We start from the raw sequence: 16,610 nt of genomic DNA on the forward strand, positions 1-16,610 counted from the left end.
AGGCCGTCAAGGTGCCAATAAAATCCCAAGTGATTTGTTTATCAAATCAGCAAAACCAGCTAAATATTTCCCTAAAATATCGATAGATTTCTACTGAAACACTTACGTACATGACCCCCATCCAAAACCAACAATTCCCATTCTATCCAAGGAAGATGCACACAAGACAAAATCCCCACTAACAAGCTTTAGCTATATGCCTCCTCATTAATTCCACTCCCAAACCACACAAAAACTAACAATTTTAAAAAAGACCAATCACTAAAGATAAAAAGCTATAATATAAATTCACTCTTAAGTAACAAGGATCTTAAGCCATATAGCTTTCCAAGATTTTATATTACAATACGGATGTTGCTACTTTTTTTGTAGTTCTATTTACAAATTTCACAGTGATCTTGGTACATTCTGCTGAATAACCAATAACAGGAATTTCTGCCATACCAGCTACCCTTCCATTCCTCTTTCTATAAATAGACAATACCTTGACACACACAAACACAGGAAGATACAAGGATGCTCCCTGACGTCAAACACCGATTGCTGCAAACATTGACAGCTGCAACGCAGAGGGACAGTCTCTAAAATACAAATGCTGCGTTGGTGTTAGCATTGGGTGGAGGGAGGTTCAACCATTATTAGAGCCATCATAGGAAAGTGTGCAAGTACACTATTTGAAGAGAAGAATGGGAGACGCATCCAAAGGCGTGAAGGGGTCGGCTATGAAGGGAACGGGAGATGGCCGATCGAGGGTTCAAGTGAAAAGATCACTCCTGTCTTTGGGGTATGCAGCCTTCCATCTCCAGCACCTCGGGCCAGCCCTCGTACTTGTTGGTGTCGGCGTTGTTCTTTATGTGCTGTAGAGGCAGAGAGAGGTTTTGGATTAGACCCAATGTCAGCATCCCAAATGGCAGCCTATTCCCTATATAATGCAAGTGTTTTGTGCACTACAAAGGGAATAGGGTGCCATTTGGGAAGCACATGCATGGCCCCTCTTGTCTGATAAGGCTGTGTGTGTACCGGCACAGCGATCACAAACAATGTCCCAAGAACACATAAGGGAGGATGGAAAGTCAATATTGAAGGAGTGCCTGTTCCCTCTGGGACAACATGTTCAAGGGTCAGATGGAAATGTAAAAAGACAGTTCTCTCAAAATTGTCTTCTCTGGTAAAACTCAGATCATGAAATCAATAGTTCAGAACTGTAAAGAACGAAAACTAAATCATGGAGCGGCTGTGTTTCACATATCTCATAGAGCAATTTTTTAGTTTACAAACAAACGTCACGTTGGAGTGCATTCTCGCGTCAAATAGCCCCGTTGCAGGATAGTTATACGCTGATGTCGGGACCTTGACAAACAGTGAGAGATGACCATGATCACCAGACTGATGACTAGAGCTATGCTCAACAAGTAGATTGTTCTGGCTTTATCTAGCTCCATTTGGGATATTTCACCTTGCCTCGCTAGGTAATCCATCCTCCGATGACATCTGTGACGTTGTAAAACAGGGGTGTTCAACTCTTAACCTACAAGGTCCGAAGTCTGCTGGTTCTGTTCTACCTGATAATTAATTGCACACACACACTGTGTCCCGAGTCTAAATCAGTCCCTGATTAGAGGGGAACAATGAAAAGATGCAGTGGGACTGGCTTAGCGCTCCAGAGTTGAGTCTGAGGGTTGTAGACGATGACATCCCGATGCGTTTTTACAAGTCATTGTATTGACTCCAATATAAAACATGTCCATTTCTGAAGCAGAACAGCACACACACAACTCTTTATGACAGGCCTAGAAAAGGAGTCTGTATCATGATAAATGGTGTGTTCTAGGTACTATATTTCTATAGACAAAGTTCTCTCAGTTATGCTTCACTGAAGCCATGATATTTCAACGGGGAGAGGTGAAAAAGTCCCATGTGAACAGACCAGAAAGAAAAAATGTGAACAAACCAGGTTAAGGAGGATAAAGATTTAAAAGGGGGGGGTTAAAGTTACCTGCTCAAAGGGACTCTTGGTCTTGATCCCTTTGCCTCCCACAAAGATCCAGTTGTCCCTGAAGCCTAATGTGCTGATGCTGGAACTGCCAAGTTCCCCAATCATCTTCTTGGACTCGTCGTTCAGCCTGTGGACCGCAAAGCAGGGTCGTATTCATTTGTGCACACCGTAGCGAAACGTTTCAACACAAAAATAAAACGTTTCTTATTGGACAAGTTCAGGTAGTCCCTCCCCGTTTGCTAGTGAATACACAGCTAGAATGTCATTGAGAGTCTGTAGACTAGACACTTAAATATCTCTACCTACCACTCTTTCCTTTACTTGAACCTTTTCTCTTAGTCACCATTGTTATACATCAGTAATTGGTGACTACTCCTTTAATATCAGCAGTTAGGAACACCTACTTTGAGGCTGAATCGTCAAACGTGGCCATCATCACTACTGATCCTTCTTCAATAGTCTTCAGGAATGTGATGAGCGTGTTGACATCTGCCCACACAACAAATACAAGACTGGTTTGCCTAGTCCGCCTGCCTAGTCAAGAGACACACCATGACACGGAAACAACACAGGAAATCTAACTGAAACTAAGGCCTCACCTCCCGCCCACATGTCAAAGTAGTCTGTCTTGATGAGGTCCCCTGTCTTTCCTGTGGAGAACAAACAACTTGTTCACGACAAGCTAATGTACACTCACAGGCTAACTGAATTATAGTACATTCAACGACAATGGAAAGTACTGTTTACACTGTGTACACAAAACATTAATAACACCTCTTTCAATGACCGACTGACCAGGTGAAAGCTATGATCCCTTATTGATGTCACTATACTACTAAAATCAGTGTAGATGAACAGAAGACAGGTCAAATAAGGATTTTTAAGCCTTGAGACATGGATTGTGTATATTTGCCATTTAGAAGGTGAATTGGAAAGAGAAAAATATTGAAATGTCTTTGAACGGGGTATGATAGTAAGTGCCAGGCGCACCGGCTTGTGTCAAGAACTGCAACCCTGCTGGGTTTGTCACACCAAGTTTCCGGTGTGTATCAAGAATGGTCCACTGCCCAAATGACATCAAGCTAACTTGACAACTGTGGGACACATTGGAGTCAACATCCCGGTGGAACGCTTTTGACACATTGTAGAGTCCATGCCCCGACAAATTGAGGCTGTTCTGAGGGCAAAAGGGGATGGTGCAACTCAATATTAGGAAGGTGTTCTTAATGTTTTGTACACTCAGTGTGTATGAACAGCGGTATGGACGGGTTAGTATTGAAGTAGTTAACCAAGGCAGGGATGGGCAACTACAGTCTAGAGGGGCCATGTTGAAAGCAGGCTTTTGTTCCAGCCCAGCACTAACAGCCATCTACACATTCTACACATCCTCGAAGGACTCGAGCTGCCAATCCCTGAACAAAGTAAATGTTTCACACACCAGATGTCATTTTCAAATGTCATATTACTCACAGATGTAATCATGTAAAACAACCGATTTGACTACAAGGAGAAGTACTGTTTGTCTATGGTATGTAGCAGTGACAAGGCTAGTTTACCGTTAACCAGGGCGATGTTAATTCCTCTGCCCACGTTGTTCTTGACGCCACTCATCAATCTGAAAGGACAAATGAAGAATTATGTGACAGTGAGCCTGCATCTATTTTATTGGATACTTTGTGGTTAGGTTAGTCCCATCCTTGTCTTTGTTCCCGGTCTTTGTTCCCGGTCGTGTGGCTTTCTTCACCACTGTACTGAGACTTGTCACACCCTGGTCATATAGCGTCGACACAAAAATAAAAGACTTATTCCTAACCAGAAGCGATTCCCATGTAGCAATGCCTGCGGAATTGGATTTCAATAACACGGATGCAGAATGCCACAAGAGTCAACAGTTAATTAAAGAGGGTTAACAGTCAACAGGTTGCTTCAGGCATGTTTAAATTGAATCTCCACCTCAGTTACGATATAGTTCATACCGGTCTACGCTAGTCTAGGAATCTATAAAATAAGAATAGAAATGCATCCTGTAGAACAGACATGGATAATTGTGTTGTAGAATATCCTATTGTGTCAGCCTTGCACTCTAAATATCTACCTGGCAATAGATGTTTACATTTTAGTCATTTAGCAGACGCTCTTATGCACAGCGACTTACAGTTAGCGCATTCATCTTAAGACAGGTGAGACAACCACATAAGTCATAGTAAGTGCTGTAAATTCTTTCAAAATAAAAAGTAGTTATCAGTAGTCAGTGCTAGTAGGAAAAGTCAAGTGCAAGGTTCTTTTTTTGTGCGGGGGGATAAACCATGTCTTATTTAAAATACTTGTTTCTAATTAGGCCCCTGCGTATAGGTTAAGGGGGGGGTTGTTGGTTGTACTGTTATTATAGGTTGAGAGGGGGTGGTTCTTTGGTTGTACTGTTAAAATAGGTCTATCATGTCTCTTACATGTTGTCCTCCAGGCAGATTTTTGGACCCACAACACTGGCTGCTCCGCTGGCCATCTTAAAGGAGAAGTGTCCCTCAGGACATGGCTTGGAGAGGCCACACTTGTAGCGGTCCAGTCTGGTAGCTGTGAATGGAATTCCAAATAGAGTATACAATACGAACACACTTTAGCACCCCCCCCCCCCCCCCCCATCAAACACACACCCAATATCAGCGAATACGTACATATCTAGGCCCTGCAAACACAGTCTACTATTACACACACAGCTTGAATCTCTCACACGCACAATATAACTCACACACCTACAGAACAAACCAGACTATTTACATAGGACTCAGCAGGCCAGGTGTTAACTACACAAAACACACAGATTAACTACTTAGCTCCTAACACTTAAGCATACATGGTAAGGTGTTGCCATGGTTTGTTAAGAGAAGATCAGCCCTGATTTTCAAATACCACGGGGAGAAAAAAAGAAATGTAACTTGATTGATTGCGGGAATCAGGAATTAGGTTAAAGTGATGTAACAGGAGAAGTTATTGAAGTATACTTACGGCCTTCCTCTACAGGCATAGACCCTGTTGTGGAGGGACAGAAACAGACAAGTTAGACTCAAGTTTCAGAGGTCTTTATGACATTAGCCTGTGAGCTCATGAGTTCCTTATTTAAGAAAGTTAAAACACTGAACTTTGCACAAAATCTGTCTATCTGGCTTTAGCCTGGCTAAAAACATAGCAAGCTAGCCAGGCCTTTTAGCATCCCACATCTCCATGTGAAATCAGATTTATCATTTTAAAAAACATGCCCTAGCAAATACTCTTCTACTTGCCGGTGCAACCTAAAACAGTATCCCAGTTTGATATCCTGCTTGTGTACTCATTCAGATATCAGCTAAAATAAAAGCACATGGCTAGCTAGTTGGCTAAAGCAGGGTCTACCACTTCACAATAGCCTGGAATCACTGGTAATTACTAATAAACTAAACATTTTGAGAGGGTGGATTCTTGTTGTTTGGTTTACTGTTTGAACAGTCGCAGAGATTATATTTGGTTACAAATACAAAATAGGCTACTTTAATGAATAACCTGTAGAACAGAACAAGGAACCGAGAGAAAACACTGCCCCCGCGGCTGCGGAAGGAATGATACCGAGAGAAAACACTGCCCCCGCGGCTGCGGAAGGAATGATACCGAGAGAAAACACTGCCCCCGCGGCTGCGGAAGGAATGATACCGAGAGAAAACACTGCCCCCGCGGCTGCGGAAGGAATGATACCGAGAGAAAACACTGCCCCCGCGGCTGCGGAAGGAATGATACCGAGAGAAAACACTGCCCCCGCGGCTGCGGAAGGAATGATACCGAGAGAAAACACTGCCCCCGCGGCTGCGGAAGGAATGATACCGAGAGAAAACACTGCCCCCGCGGCTGCGGAAGGAATGATACCGAGAGAAAACACTGCCCCCGCGGCTGCAGAAGGAATGATACCGAGAGAAAACACTGCCCCCGCGGCTGCAGAAGGAATGATACCGAGAGAAAACACTGCCCCCGCGGCTGCAGAAGGAATGATACCGAGAGAAAACACTGCCCCCGCGGCTGCGGAAGGAATGATACCGAGAGAAAACACTGCCCCCGCGGCTGCGGAAGGAATGATACCGAGAGAAAACACTGCCCCCGCGGCTGCGGAAGGAATGATACCGAGAGAAAACACTGCCCCCGCGGCTGCGGAAGGAATGATACCGAGAGAAAACACTGCCCCCGCGGCTGCGGAAGGAATGATACCGAGAGAAAACACTGCCCCCGCGGCTGCGGAAGGAATGATACCGAGAGAAAACACTGCCCCCGCGGCTGCGGAAGGAATGATACCGAGAGAAAACACTGCCCCCGCGGCTGCGGAAGGAATGATACCGAGAGAAAACACTGCCCCCGCGGCTGCGGAAGGAATGATACCGAGAGAAAACACTGCCCCCGCGACTGCGGAAGGAATGATACCGAGAGAAAACACTGCCCCCGCGACTGCGGAAGGAATGATACCGAGAGAAAACACTGCCCCCGCGGCTGCGGAAGGAATGATACCGAGAGAAAACACTGCCCCCGCGGCTGCGGAAGGAATGATACCGAGAGAAAACACTGCCCCCGCGGCTGCGGAAGGAATGATACCGAGAGAAAACACTGCCCCCGCGGCTGCGGAAGGAATGATACCGAGAGAAAACACTGCCCCCGCGGCTGCGGAAGGAATGATACCGAGAGAAAACACTGCCCCCGCGGCTGCAGAAGGAATGATACCGAGAGAAAACACTGCCCCCGCGGCTGCGGAAGGAATGATACCGAGAGAAAACACTGCCCCCGCGACTGCGGAAGGAATGATACCGAGAGAAAACACTGCCCCCGCGGCTGCGGAAGGAATGATACCGAGAGAAAACACTGCCCCCGCGGCTGCGGAAGGAATGATACCGAGAGAAAACACTGCCCCCGCGGCTGCGGAAGGAATGATACCGAGAGAAAACACTGCCCCCGCGGCTGCGGAAGGAATGATACCGAGAGAAAACACTGCCCCCGCGGCTGCAGAAGGAATGATACCGAGAGAAAACACTGCCCCCGCGGCTGCAGAAGGAATGATACCGAGAGAAAACACTGCCCCCGCGGCTGCGGAAGGAATGATACCGAGAGAAAACACTGCCCCCGCGGCTGCGGAAGGAATGATACAGAGAGAAAACACTGCCCCCGCGGCTGCGGAAGGAATGATACCGAGAGAAAACACTGCCCCCGCGGCTGCGGAAGGAATGATACCGAGAGAAAACACTGCCCCCGCGGCTGCGGAAGGAATGATACCGAGAGAAAACACTGCCCCCGCGACTGCGGAAGGAATGATACCGAGAGAAAACACTGCCCCCGCGGCTGCGGAAGGAATGATACCGAGAGAAAACACTGCCCCCGCGGCTGCGGAAGGAATGATACCGAGAGAAAACACTGCCCCCGCGGCTGCGGAAGGAATGATACCGAGAGAAAACACTGCCCCCGCGGCTGCAGAAGGAATGATACCGAGAGAAAACACTGCCCCCGCGGCTGCAGAAGGAATGATACCGAGAGAAAACACTGCCCCCGCGGCTGCAGAAGGAATGATACCGAGAGAAAACACTGCCCCCGCGACTGCGGAAGGAATGATACCGAGAGAAAACACTGCCCCCGCGGCTGCGGAAGGAATGATACCGAGAGAAAACACTGCCCCCGCGGCTGCGGAAGGAATGATACCGAGAGAAAACACTGCCCCCACGGCTGCGGAAGGAATGATACCGAGAGAAAACACTGCCCCCGCGGCTGCGGAAGGAATGATACCGAGAGAAAACACTGCCCCCACGGCTGCAGAAGGAATGATACCGAGAGAAAACACTGCCCCCGCGGCTGCAGAAGGAATGATACCGAGAGAAAACACTGCCCCCGCGGCTGCGGAAGGAATGATACCGAGAGAAAACACTGCCCCCGCGGCTGCAGAAGGAATGATACCGAGAGAAAACACTGCCCCCGCGGTTGCGGAAGGAATGATACCGAGAGAAAACACTGCCCCCGCGGCTGCGGAAGGAATGATACCGAGAGAAAACACTGCCCCCACGGCTGCAGAAGGAATGATACCGAGAGAAAACACTGCCCCCGCGGCTGCAGAAGGAATGATACCGAGAGAAAACACTGCCCCCGCGGCTGCGGAAGGAATGATACCGAGAGAAAACACTGCCCCCGCGGCTGCGGAAGGAATGATACCGAGAGAAAACACTGCTCCCACGGCTGCAGAAGGAATGATACCGAGAGAAAACACTGCCCCCGCGGCTGCAGAAGGAATGATACCGAGAGAAAACACTGCCCCCACGGCTGCGGAAGGAATGATACCGAGAGAAAACACTGCCCCCACGGCTGCAGAAGGAATGATACCGAGAGAAAACACTGCCCCCGCGGCTGCAGAAGGAATGATACCGAGAGAAAACACTGCCCCCGCGGCTGCAGAAGGAATGATACCGAGAGAAAACACTGCTCCCACGGCTGCAGAAGGAATGATACCGAGAGAAAACACTGCCCCCGCGGCTGCAGAAGGAATGATACCGAGAGAAAACACTGCCCCCACGGCTGCGGAAGGAATGATACCGAGAGAAAACACTGCCCCCACGGCTGCAGAAGGAATGATACCGAGAGAAAACACTGCCCCCGCGGCTGCAGAAGGAATGATACCGAGAGAAAACACTGCCCCCGCGGCTGCAGAAGGAATGATACCGAGAGAAAACACTGCCCCCGCGGCTGCGGAAGGAATGATACCGAGAGAAAACACTGCCCCCGCGGCTGCGGAAGGAATGATACCGAGAGAAAACACTGCCCCCGCGGCTGCAGAAGGAATGATACCGAGAGAAAACACTGCCCCCGCGGCTGCGGAAGGAATGATACCGAGAGAAAACACTGCCCCCGCGGCTGCGGAAGGAATGATACCGAGAGAAAACACTGCCCCCGCGGCTGCAGAAGGAATGATACCGAGAGAAAACACTGCCCCCGCGGCTGCGGAAGGAATGATACCGAGAGAAAACACTGCCCCCGCGGCTGCGGAAGGAATGATACCGAGAGAAAACACTGCCCCCACGGCTGCGGAAGGAATGATACCGAGCGTCTCAATTTCCAGGTAGTACAAAAGTACGCCCGAATGCCAGAAAGTATTACAAGGAGTCACCCCTTTTGTGACAAAAAACAACATTGCGCTACGCACCTTCCGTCTCCGTAGTGTGTGAATTTAGCTTCAGCCAGAGACTAAGGGGTGTCGTATGCAGACACAACAAAGCCTTCCTGTCTCCATAGTATGAATTTAGCTTCAGCCAGAGACTAAGGGGTGTCGTATGCAGACACAACAAAGCCTTCCTGTCTGCGTATTGTGAATTTAGCTTCAGCCAGAGACTAAGGGGTGTCGTATGCAGACACAACAAAGCCTTCCTGTCTGCGTAGTGTGTGAATTCAGCTTCAGCCAGAGACTAAGGGGTGTCGTATGCAGACACAAAGGTTTTTCTGAAGGCCTAAATTTAGAATCCCTGATGAAGATTATTAATCCTATCTATTGAGAGATGTATTCAAAATAATTGCCTTTGAAACTAAGTGATTCCTCTTTGGAATTCCATTCAAGATCAGGCAATAGATTGATATGCACAGTTACAACACTGGAAAACACCTGTAACCAAACTCACCAAACACATCCCCCAAATTGAAGTCCATATTAATTTCCAGCAGCTGGAAGGCAAGGAAAACTGCCAGGAAAAAGACCAAAACCAATGCAGCCAACTTCACGATGCCTGAAGGAAATTAGACACATAGACCAAAGAAAGAGAATGAAGAGATCAATAGACAGAGGAGAGAGGAGAGAGAGAGAGAGAAAATGTAACACTATTTCAACACCATGTCTAATATGTGTGTGTCAGATAAGGTCTCTGATGCTAACAGAGAAATTTATTTGCTTGGTGACCTGAACATTGACTGGTTATCTAGTTGTCCTCTCAAGAGGAAGCTTCTTACTGTGACTAATGCCTGTAACATGACCCAGGTTATCACTCAACCAACTAGAGTGTAAACCAATAGTGTTGGATCTGTGACATCCACTTGTATTGATCAGATCTCCACCACTGCTGCAGAGCTTTGCTCCAAAGCAATATCAGTTCCCATTGGCTGTAGTGACCATAACATTGTGGCAATAACAAGGAAAGCCAAAAGTACCAAAGGCAGGGTCTAAAGTTATGTATAACAGATCATACAAAATGTTCTCAGGACTCTTGTTTAAGATGAAAAACATTTGTTGGCCTGATGTGTATAAGGAGGAGAAACCAGATGCAGCACTTGGAGTATTTGTAAAATTATTCTTGCCAATTGTTGACAAGCATGCACCTGTTAAGAAACGGAGAACTGTTCGAGCCCCCTGGGTCGATGAACTGAAAAATGGTATGGTTCAAAGAAATGAAGAAGAAAAAAGGTGACAAACAATTCAGGCTGCTCAGCTGATTGGTTGACATACTGTCAATTGAGACATTTTGTGACTCAATTTTTTTTATTTTATAATAAGAATATTACTAAAAACAAGATAAATTACATTTAAAAAAACAATGGGAAAATACTTTGGATTACCTCAAGTTATATTATGGACAGAAAACCCAATTAAATCTACATCATTCATTGATGTTGATGGGCCATTTTAGCAAAAACCTTTTGATATAGCCACATCATTTCAATGACTATTTCACCGGTAAAGAGGACAAACATTAGTCAGTTAAAACATTGAACCACCATGTGTGTTGAAGACCTAATAATGAAAGAGCAGGAATTCCGTTCTGAACTTGGTCAAGTTAGTGTGGAATGGGTGGAAAAACAGTTACCATCTATCAATGATAAGCCACCAAGTATAGACAACCTAGATGGGAAACTACTGAGAATGGTAAGACGGTATTGCCACCCCAACTTGCCATGTCTTTAAAACAGGATTGTGTCCACAGGTGTGGAAGAAAGCTAAAGTAATTTTACTACCTAAAAATAGTAAAGCACCCTTTGCTGCCTCTAACATCCGCCCAGTCAGTGTGCTGCCTGTTTTTAGTAAACTGATGGAGAACTGCATTTGAACAAACGCAATGCTATTTTATATAGAACAAGTTAACTAATGACTTTCAGCATGCATATAGGGAAAGGCACTCAACTTGTACTGCACGGACTCATGACTGGCTAAAATAAATTGATTAGATGAAAGTTGGAGCTGTATTATTAGGTTTCAGTGAAGCCTTATGTTATTGATCATCATTTCTTATTGAAAAAAACTCACTTGGAATGGCTTTACCTCACCTGCCATCACACGGTTGGAGAGTTGCTTATCCAACAGAACCCAGAGTGTTCTTCAATGGAAGCTTCTCTAACATCAGATATGTGCAGTAGTATCCCTCAGGACAGTTTCCTTGGGCCGTCACTCTTCTCTATTTTAACAAATGATTTGCTACTTGTCTTACAAGAAGTTAGAATTACTATGTATGCTGATTGCACACATCACCATCTACAGCCAATGAGCTCACAGAGACTCTTAGCAAGGACTTACAGTCAGTGTCAGAATGGGAAATTACAATAATCTGGTGTTAAATTCATCTGAAACCAAAAAGCATTGTATTTGGTTCAAAGCATTATCTTAGACCTAAACTGGAGATGTGCATAAAGGTTGTGAAGATTTGTAGTGAAATCCTGCACGGAGCGTTCACCGTGGGCTGCCCCTTTAAGAGCACAGCAGCAGTCAGGAGGGAGATAATAAAGATGGCTCTTCCGGCTCTGTATGGAGGCTCTCGGTCGGCGTGGCAGTTTTGACGGTGTGTTTAACTCTTTGCAGAAGTCTTGTTTATTTTCAACGTGATTAGTTTGTAAAGTGTTGAAGTTGATCGCCGGTGTTAACGCTCTAGGTCGTGTTTGGAATCTTTGGGGACCGCTCCTGCCATTGACCGAATCAGTCGACTAGAGCCAGCCGACTAGAGCATACAGGTCGCAGTGGTGGGTGGCATAAGGGGCTTTGGTAACAAAACAGATGGCACTGTGATAGACTGTATCCAGTTTGCTGAATGGATTAGTAGCAATAGTGTTGCGAAGCTTTGACAAACAAACCATCAGGTGTATCAGAATGACAGACAGTGCAACTGCAAGCCTGATGCCAACAGCTAAACCCTGCCCCTCACTAATTTTCCCTCTATTGCTCCAGCAAACTTATTTCCCCCCCCCCCCCTATATATACAGTGTGTGCAAATGGCGTGAGGTCGTTAGGCAAAAAATAGGCCATAGTAGCGAAGTCATTACAATTTAGCAGATTAACACTGGAGTGATAGATGTGCAGATGATGAAGTGCAAGTAGAGATACTGGTGTGCAAAAGAGCAGAAAGTAAATTAAAACAATATGGGGATGAGGTAGGTAGATTAGGTGGGCTATTTACAGATGGACTATGTACAGCTGCAGCGATCGGTTAGCTGCTCAGATAGCTGATGTTTAAAGTTAGTGAGGGAAATGTAAGTCTCCAGCTTCAGCGATTGTTGCAATTCGTTCCAGTCACTGGCAGCAGAGAACTGGAAGGAAAGGCAGCCAAAGGTGGTGTTGGCTTTGGGGATGACCAGTGAGATATACCTGCTGGAGCGCGTGCTACGGGTGGGTATTGTTATCGTGACCAGTGAGCTGAAATAAGGCGGAGCTTTACCTAGCATAGACTTATAGATGACCTGGAGCCAGTGGGTCTGGCAACGAATATGTAGCGAGGGCCAGCCGACTAGAGCATACAGGTCACAGTGGTGGGTGGCATAAGGGGCTTTGGTAACAAAACGGATGGCACTGTGATAGACTGTATCCAGCTGGCTGAGTAGAGTATTGGAAGCTATTTTGTAGATGATATCACCGGAGTCGAGGATCGGTAGGATAGTCAGTTTTACTAGGGTATGTTTGGCGGCGTGAGTGAAGGAGGCTTTGTTGCAAAATAGAAAGCCGATTCTAGATTTGATTTTGGATTGGAGATGTTTAATATGAGTCTGGAAGGAGAGTTTACAGTCTAGCCAGACACATAGGTATTTGTAGTTGTCCACATATTCTAGGTCAGAACCGTCCAGGGTAGTGATGTCCAGGGTAGTGACCCCTGTGATGTAACGTGTTTTAGATGGTGTGTCTTGTCTTTTCTCTCCACTGGCTATCTGACAAACAGGCTACAATAGTCTAGGCAGTCTCCTGCTGATGTGCGCTTGTCTGGTAGTGCTACTCCATCCTACTCTTCTCCTTTCGGGAGGGTTAATACCTGCTTGGCGCCAGAACAAAATCTTTATCCCTCTCTAACAACACCGCTACACATTGAAGAAGCTGAACTCCTAGGAGTAACATTGGATGGTCAGTTATCATTGTCAAGTCATATACAAAGTTGTTGTGAAGATGGTGAGCGGTACAGTATGTATGTTGTGGTATGTTCTGCGTTTTTGACACAAAGATCAACTGTACCAGGCTTTGATCTTGTCCCATAATATGGTCAGGTGCAGCAAAGAAAGACCTAGCAAAGCTGCAGCTGGCTGAGAACAAACGCCTTTAACTGCACACACACAACATGATAGTCTTTCATGGTTGAGGAGAAGCTGACTACTTCTAGTCTAAGAAAAAAATATATATATATTTTTTTTAAATGCCTAACCATTTACATACACTTCAAACATACATACCCCAGACACACCACTATGGGTTTCTTCACGGTACCCAAACCAAAAACAGATTTTATGTGTCGCTCAGTTATGTATAGAAACATGTCATCGTGGAATGCTCTGGCACCAGAGGTTACTTAAGGTTACATTTAGAAACATATAGTATCACAGCTCCTCTTTCTGAAGATCTCATTTAACTGTATTGTACATCCGAATGTATATATGAAGTGTGTAAATAGTATTTGCTGTCTATTGGAGTCACACACACACACACACACACACACACACACACACACACACACACACACACACACACACACACACACACACACACACACACACACACACACACACACACACACACACACACACACACACCTCTTATTTCTATATTAAAGTCCTATCTTATGTTGTTCTTGTCTATTACCGTTCTGTATTTTGTCATGTATTTGTACATGTTGTGTGGACCCCAGGAAGAGTAGCTGCTAAATGAGCGGTAGCTAATGGGGTTCCTAATAAACTAAACAAGTAGGCTATAGGCATAGCTATGTTGTACTGTGATGAAGAATATGGTTTGTAGACAGAATAGCCAAGATAAACAATTGTCACACACTGACCCAAGTAAATGTGATAAAAGTTATGCTAATTGTCAGAAATACAGGTACCTATTATAGCAAAACCTACCTCCAGCTCTCATGTTGGTCCCAAGAATCTGCAGTGAGTGCAACACAATGTATGCCCCTGTTGAAAGACAAAGCAACATGTCAATATTCTCCAGTGTGGAGAGACATACAAAGGGAGTGACAGTGGTTCGACAGTAAGGTTGACTAGCTAGTTAACTTTGGCTGGTTAGGTAGGATCATGTCACACTACTTGGACTTTAGCCTTCCCTCCTGGGTTTAAAACATGACTCACTCACTTAGCCATCTAACTGAGAACAAGGAAGACATGGTAGTTCATAATGGGATGGCTAAATAAATATTGCCAGGAATACATCCACAGCTAGAGGGGTATCCTACAAAGAGGCAATTTTGGTCAACCAGTCATACGAATGCGTCTCACCTTTCAGCCAGGTAAATGTCTTCAGAACTAAACATGCCCCAGGGAAGGCTGGTCTCCCTGCCTACTCCACTTACCCTGAATGAAATGACTGAGCCACGAGTTGAGGACCAATGAAATTACATTTCCTTCATCTTGCAAAGATTGCATCATCTTCCCGTTCATTTGAGGAAGACGACTGAAAATATTTTATTAAATTAAATGTTTTTTGGTGTTAAAAATAGAAATGTAGTAATGACAATGTATTTTAAACTTCCCGCAATATAACACTTGTATGACTTAATCAAAATAAATATTGATAGGAGTGGGGAAAGAAGCGTGCTTGTGCATTAATCAGCACAGCAAAGACGGCATTAACGATAAGTAATAAAATAAAGACGTCACTTCTAAAAGCCTATTTAACACCACAGCCTGCTGAATGTGCAAGAGAACTTTTCTTTCATTTTGATTTCGGCAGAAATTAAAATGTGACACTATGAACCTAACTGAAACTAAGGATCCTGGGACTGAACACCTCCCTCTGCAACTGGATCCTGGACTTCCTGACAGGCCGCCCCCAAGTGGTGAGGGTAGGCAACAACACATCCCCCACGCTGATCCTCAACACTGGGGCCCCTTAGGGGTGCATGCTTAGTGCCCTCCTGTACTCCCTGTTCAACCACGACTGCATGGTCGCACACGACTCCAACGCCATCATTACGTTTGCTGATGACACGATGGTGGTATGCCTGATCACCCACGACGATGAGCAAGCATTTAGGGAGGTCAGAGACCAGGCAAATGAGTTGAGAGAAAAGTGGGAAACTGAAGTGTGTAATATACAGCGTGATTAATTTATGACAGTGCCTGTGAAATATAAAGCGGGGCTTTCGAGACAGAGCTAATTGGAGGAGTTTGTTTTTGAGCAATTTTAAGAGGCTTGTTCTGACAATGTCTATGGGTATTAGGACATTCATAAGCATCTATGAGAGGACTTGATCAAGAATACCTGGTATTGGTGAATATATGTAACCATTGTCTAAAGTGTCATAATGTTGGGTCCAATACAGCAAACGTAAAACAATAAGCAATGTTGAGTGACTGATGGAAGCTAATTAATTCGGATTGAGGTTGCTAGCTACGCTTTCCAAACCTTATCTCACGCTGGCTCCAGTCTTAATCTACACCGGAAATTATACATTTCAGCTTTAATCAACCTAGGAAGCCTGTCCGACCCTGGAGCAGTTTAAACAATCGGGCCAGATCTGTTGGCTACACAATTAGTTATGTGTTAGTGTTTGGCTAACATGTGTACCGAGCTAACAGTAGTCAGCTAACTGTGCAAACTAGACATCAATTTTCCGAATAAATTATCGTCCCCAAATAAGTAACGTTAAGGTATGGTTAGATTTAGCCATAACTAGCTAGTTATAGCGATTCATTTAGTTCGATTCCGTTAACAGTAGCTAGCTAGCCAACCCTAGTCAAAATAGTTATATAAACCTGATTGCCCCAGCAGCAAGTCGATTTAATTGGCATGAGCTAAAAAAAATACAGCGAACGTTAGCAAGATAGCTGGCAACTTTACCTGAGAAACGCCACGGTTACAAGCCTTGCCTATACGATGACAGACTCTTCCCTATACGATGACAAACTCTTCCCTGTTTCAGAAAATCGCTATTTACTCTTGTGGTACTTCAATAATCTACTAAACATAAAGAACGACCAAACAGTATTCTTCACCGCCACCTACTGTACTGGAGTGTGAGGCCATTCTCTTCATCTTCTTGAAATAAGGGAACGCTATCTGTACTTTTCTAGGCAAAACCTTCTCAAACCTCAGCAGCACTGATACACGTTCACTTCTTTGACCCTCTTTCCTACTGAGCAAACTTTTGGCTTCAATCACTCTGCCTCCCTTCACATTTTCTTT

At 45.4% G+C, this 16,610-nt stretch overlaps 1 protein-coding gene across 3 annotated transcripts; it reads right to left on the bottom strand.

Annotated features, from left to right (window-relative positions):
* Positions 1 to 372: 372 nt before the first annotated feature.
* Positions 373 to 16,397, bottom strand: LOC120050093 (protein FAM3C-like). Of its 3 annotated transcripts, none has more exons than XM_038996732.1 (10): positions 16,266 to 16,397; positions 14,324 to 14,380; positions 9,652 to 9,756; positions 5,000 to 5,023; positions 4,444 to 4,567; positions 3,553 to 3,611; positions 2,596 to 2,646; positions 2,401 to 2,485; positions 1,997 to 2,123; positions 373 to 857 (listed from the first exon to the last, which is right to left on the bottom strand). In XM_038996732.1, exons 2-10 carry the CDS (start codon positions 14,334 to 14,336, stop codon positions 768 to 770), a joined length of 678 nt encoding a protein of 225 aa, XP_038852660.1. In that variant the 5' UTR covers positions 14,337 to 14,380; positions 16,266 to 16,397; the 3' UTR covers positions 373 to 767. The 3 variants fall into 3 exon arrangements, with proteins under 3 accessions (XP_038852660.1, XP_038852661.1, XP_038852662.1); XM_038996733.1 differs by lacking the exon at positions 16,266 to 16,397 and adding an exon at positions 14,702 to 14,720; XM_038996734.1 differs by lacking the exon at positions 9,652 to 9,756.
* Positions 16,398 to 16,610: the final 213 nt, after the last annotated feature.

The sequence above is a fragment of the Salvelinus namaycush genome, chromosome 6, assembly GCF_016432855.1.
Source record: "Salvelinus namaycush isolate Seneca chromosome 6, SaNama_1.0, whole genome shotgun sequence".
NCBI lineage: Eukaryota > Metazoa > Chordata > Actinopteri > Salmoniformes > Salmonidae > Salvelinus > Salvelinus namaycush.

Coding starts and splice junctions, on each gene's coding strand:
- LOC120050093 (XM_038996732.1), bottom strand. Junction 5,024..9,651: donor CAATTTGGGGGATGTGTTTG/GTGAGTTTGGTT, acceptor CCTCCACAACAG/GGTCTATGCCTGTAGAGGAA. Junction 2,486..2,595: donor CTTTGACATGTGGGCGGGAG/GTGAGGCCTTAG, acceptor TTGTGTGGGCAG/ATGTCAACACGCTCATCACA.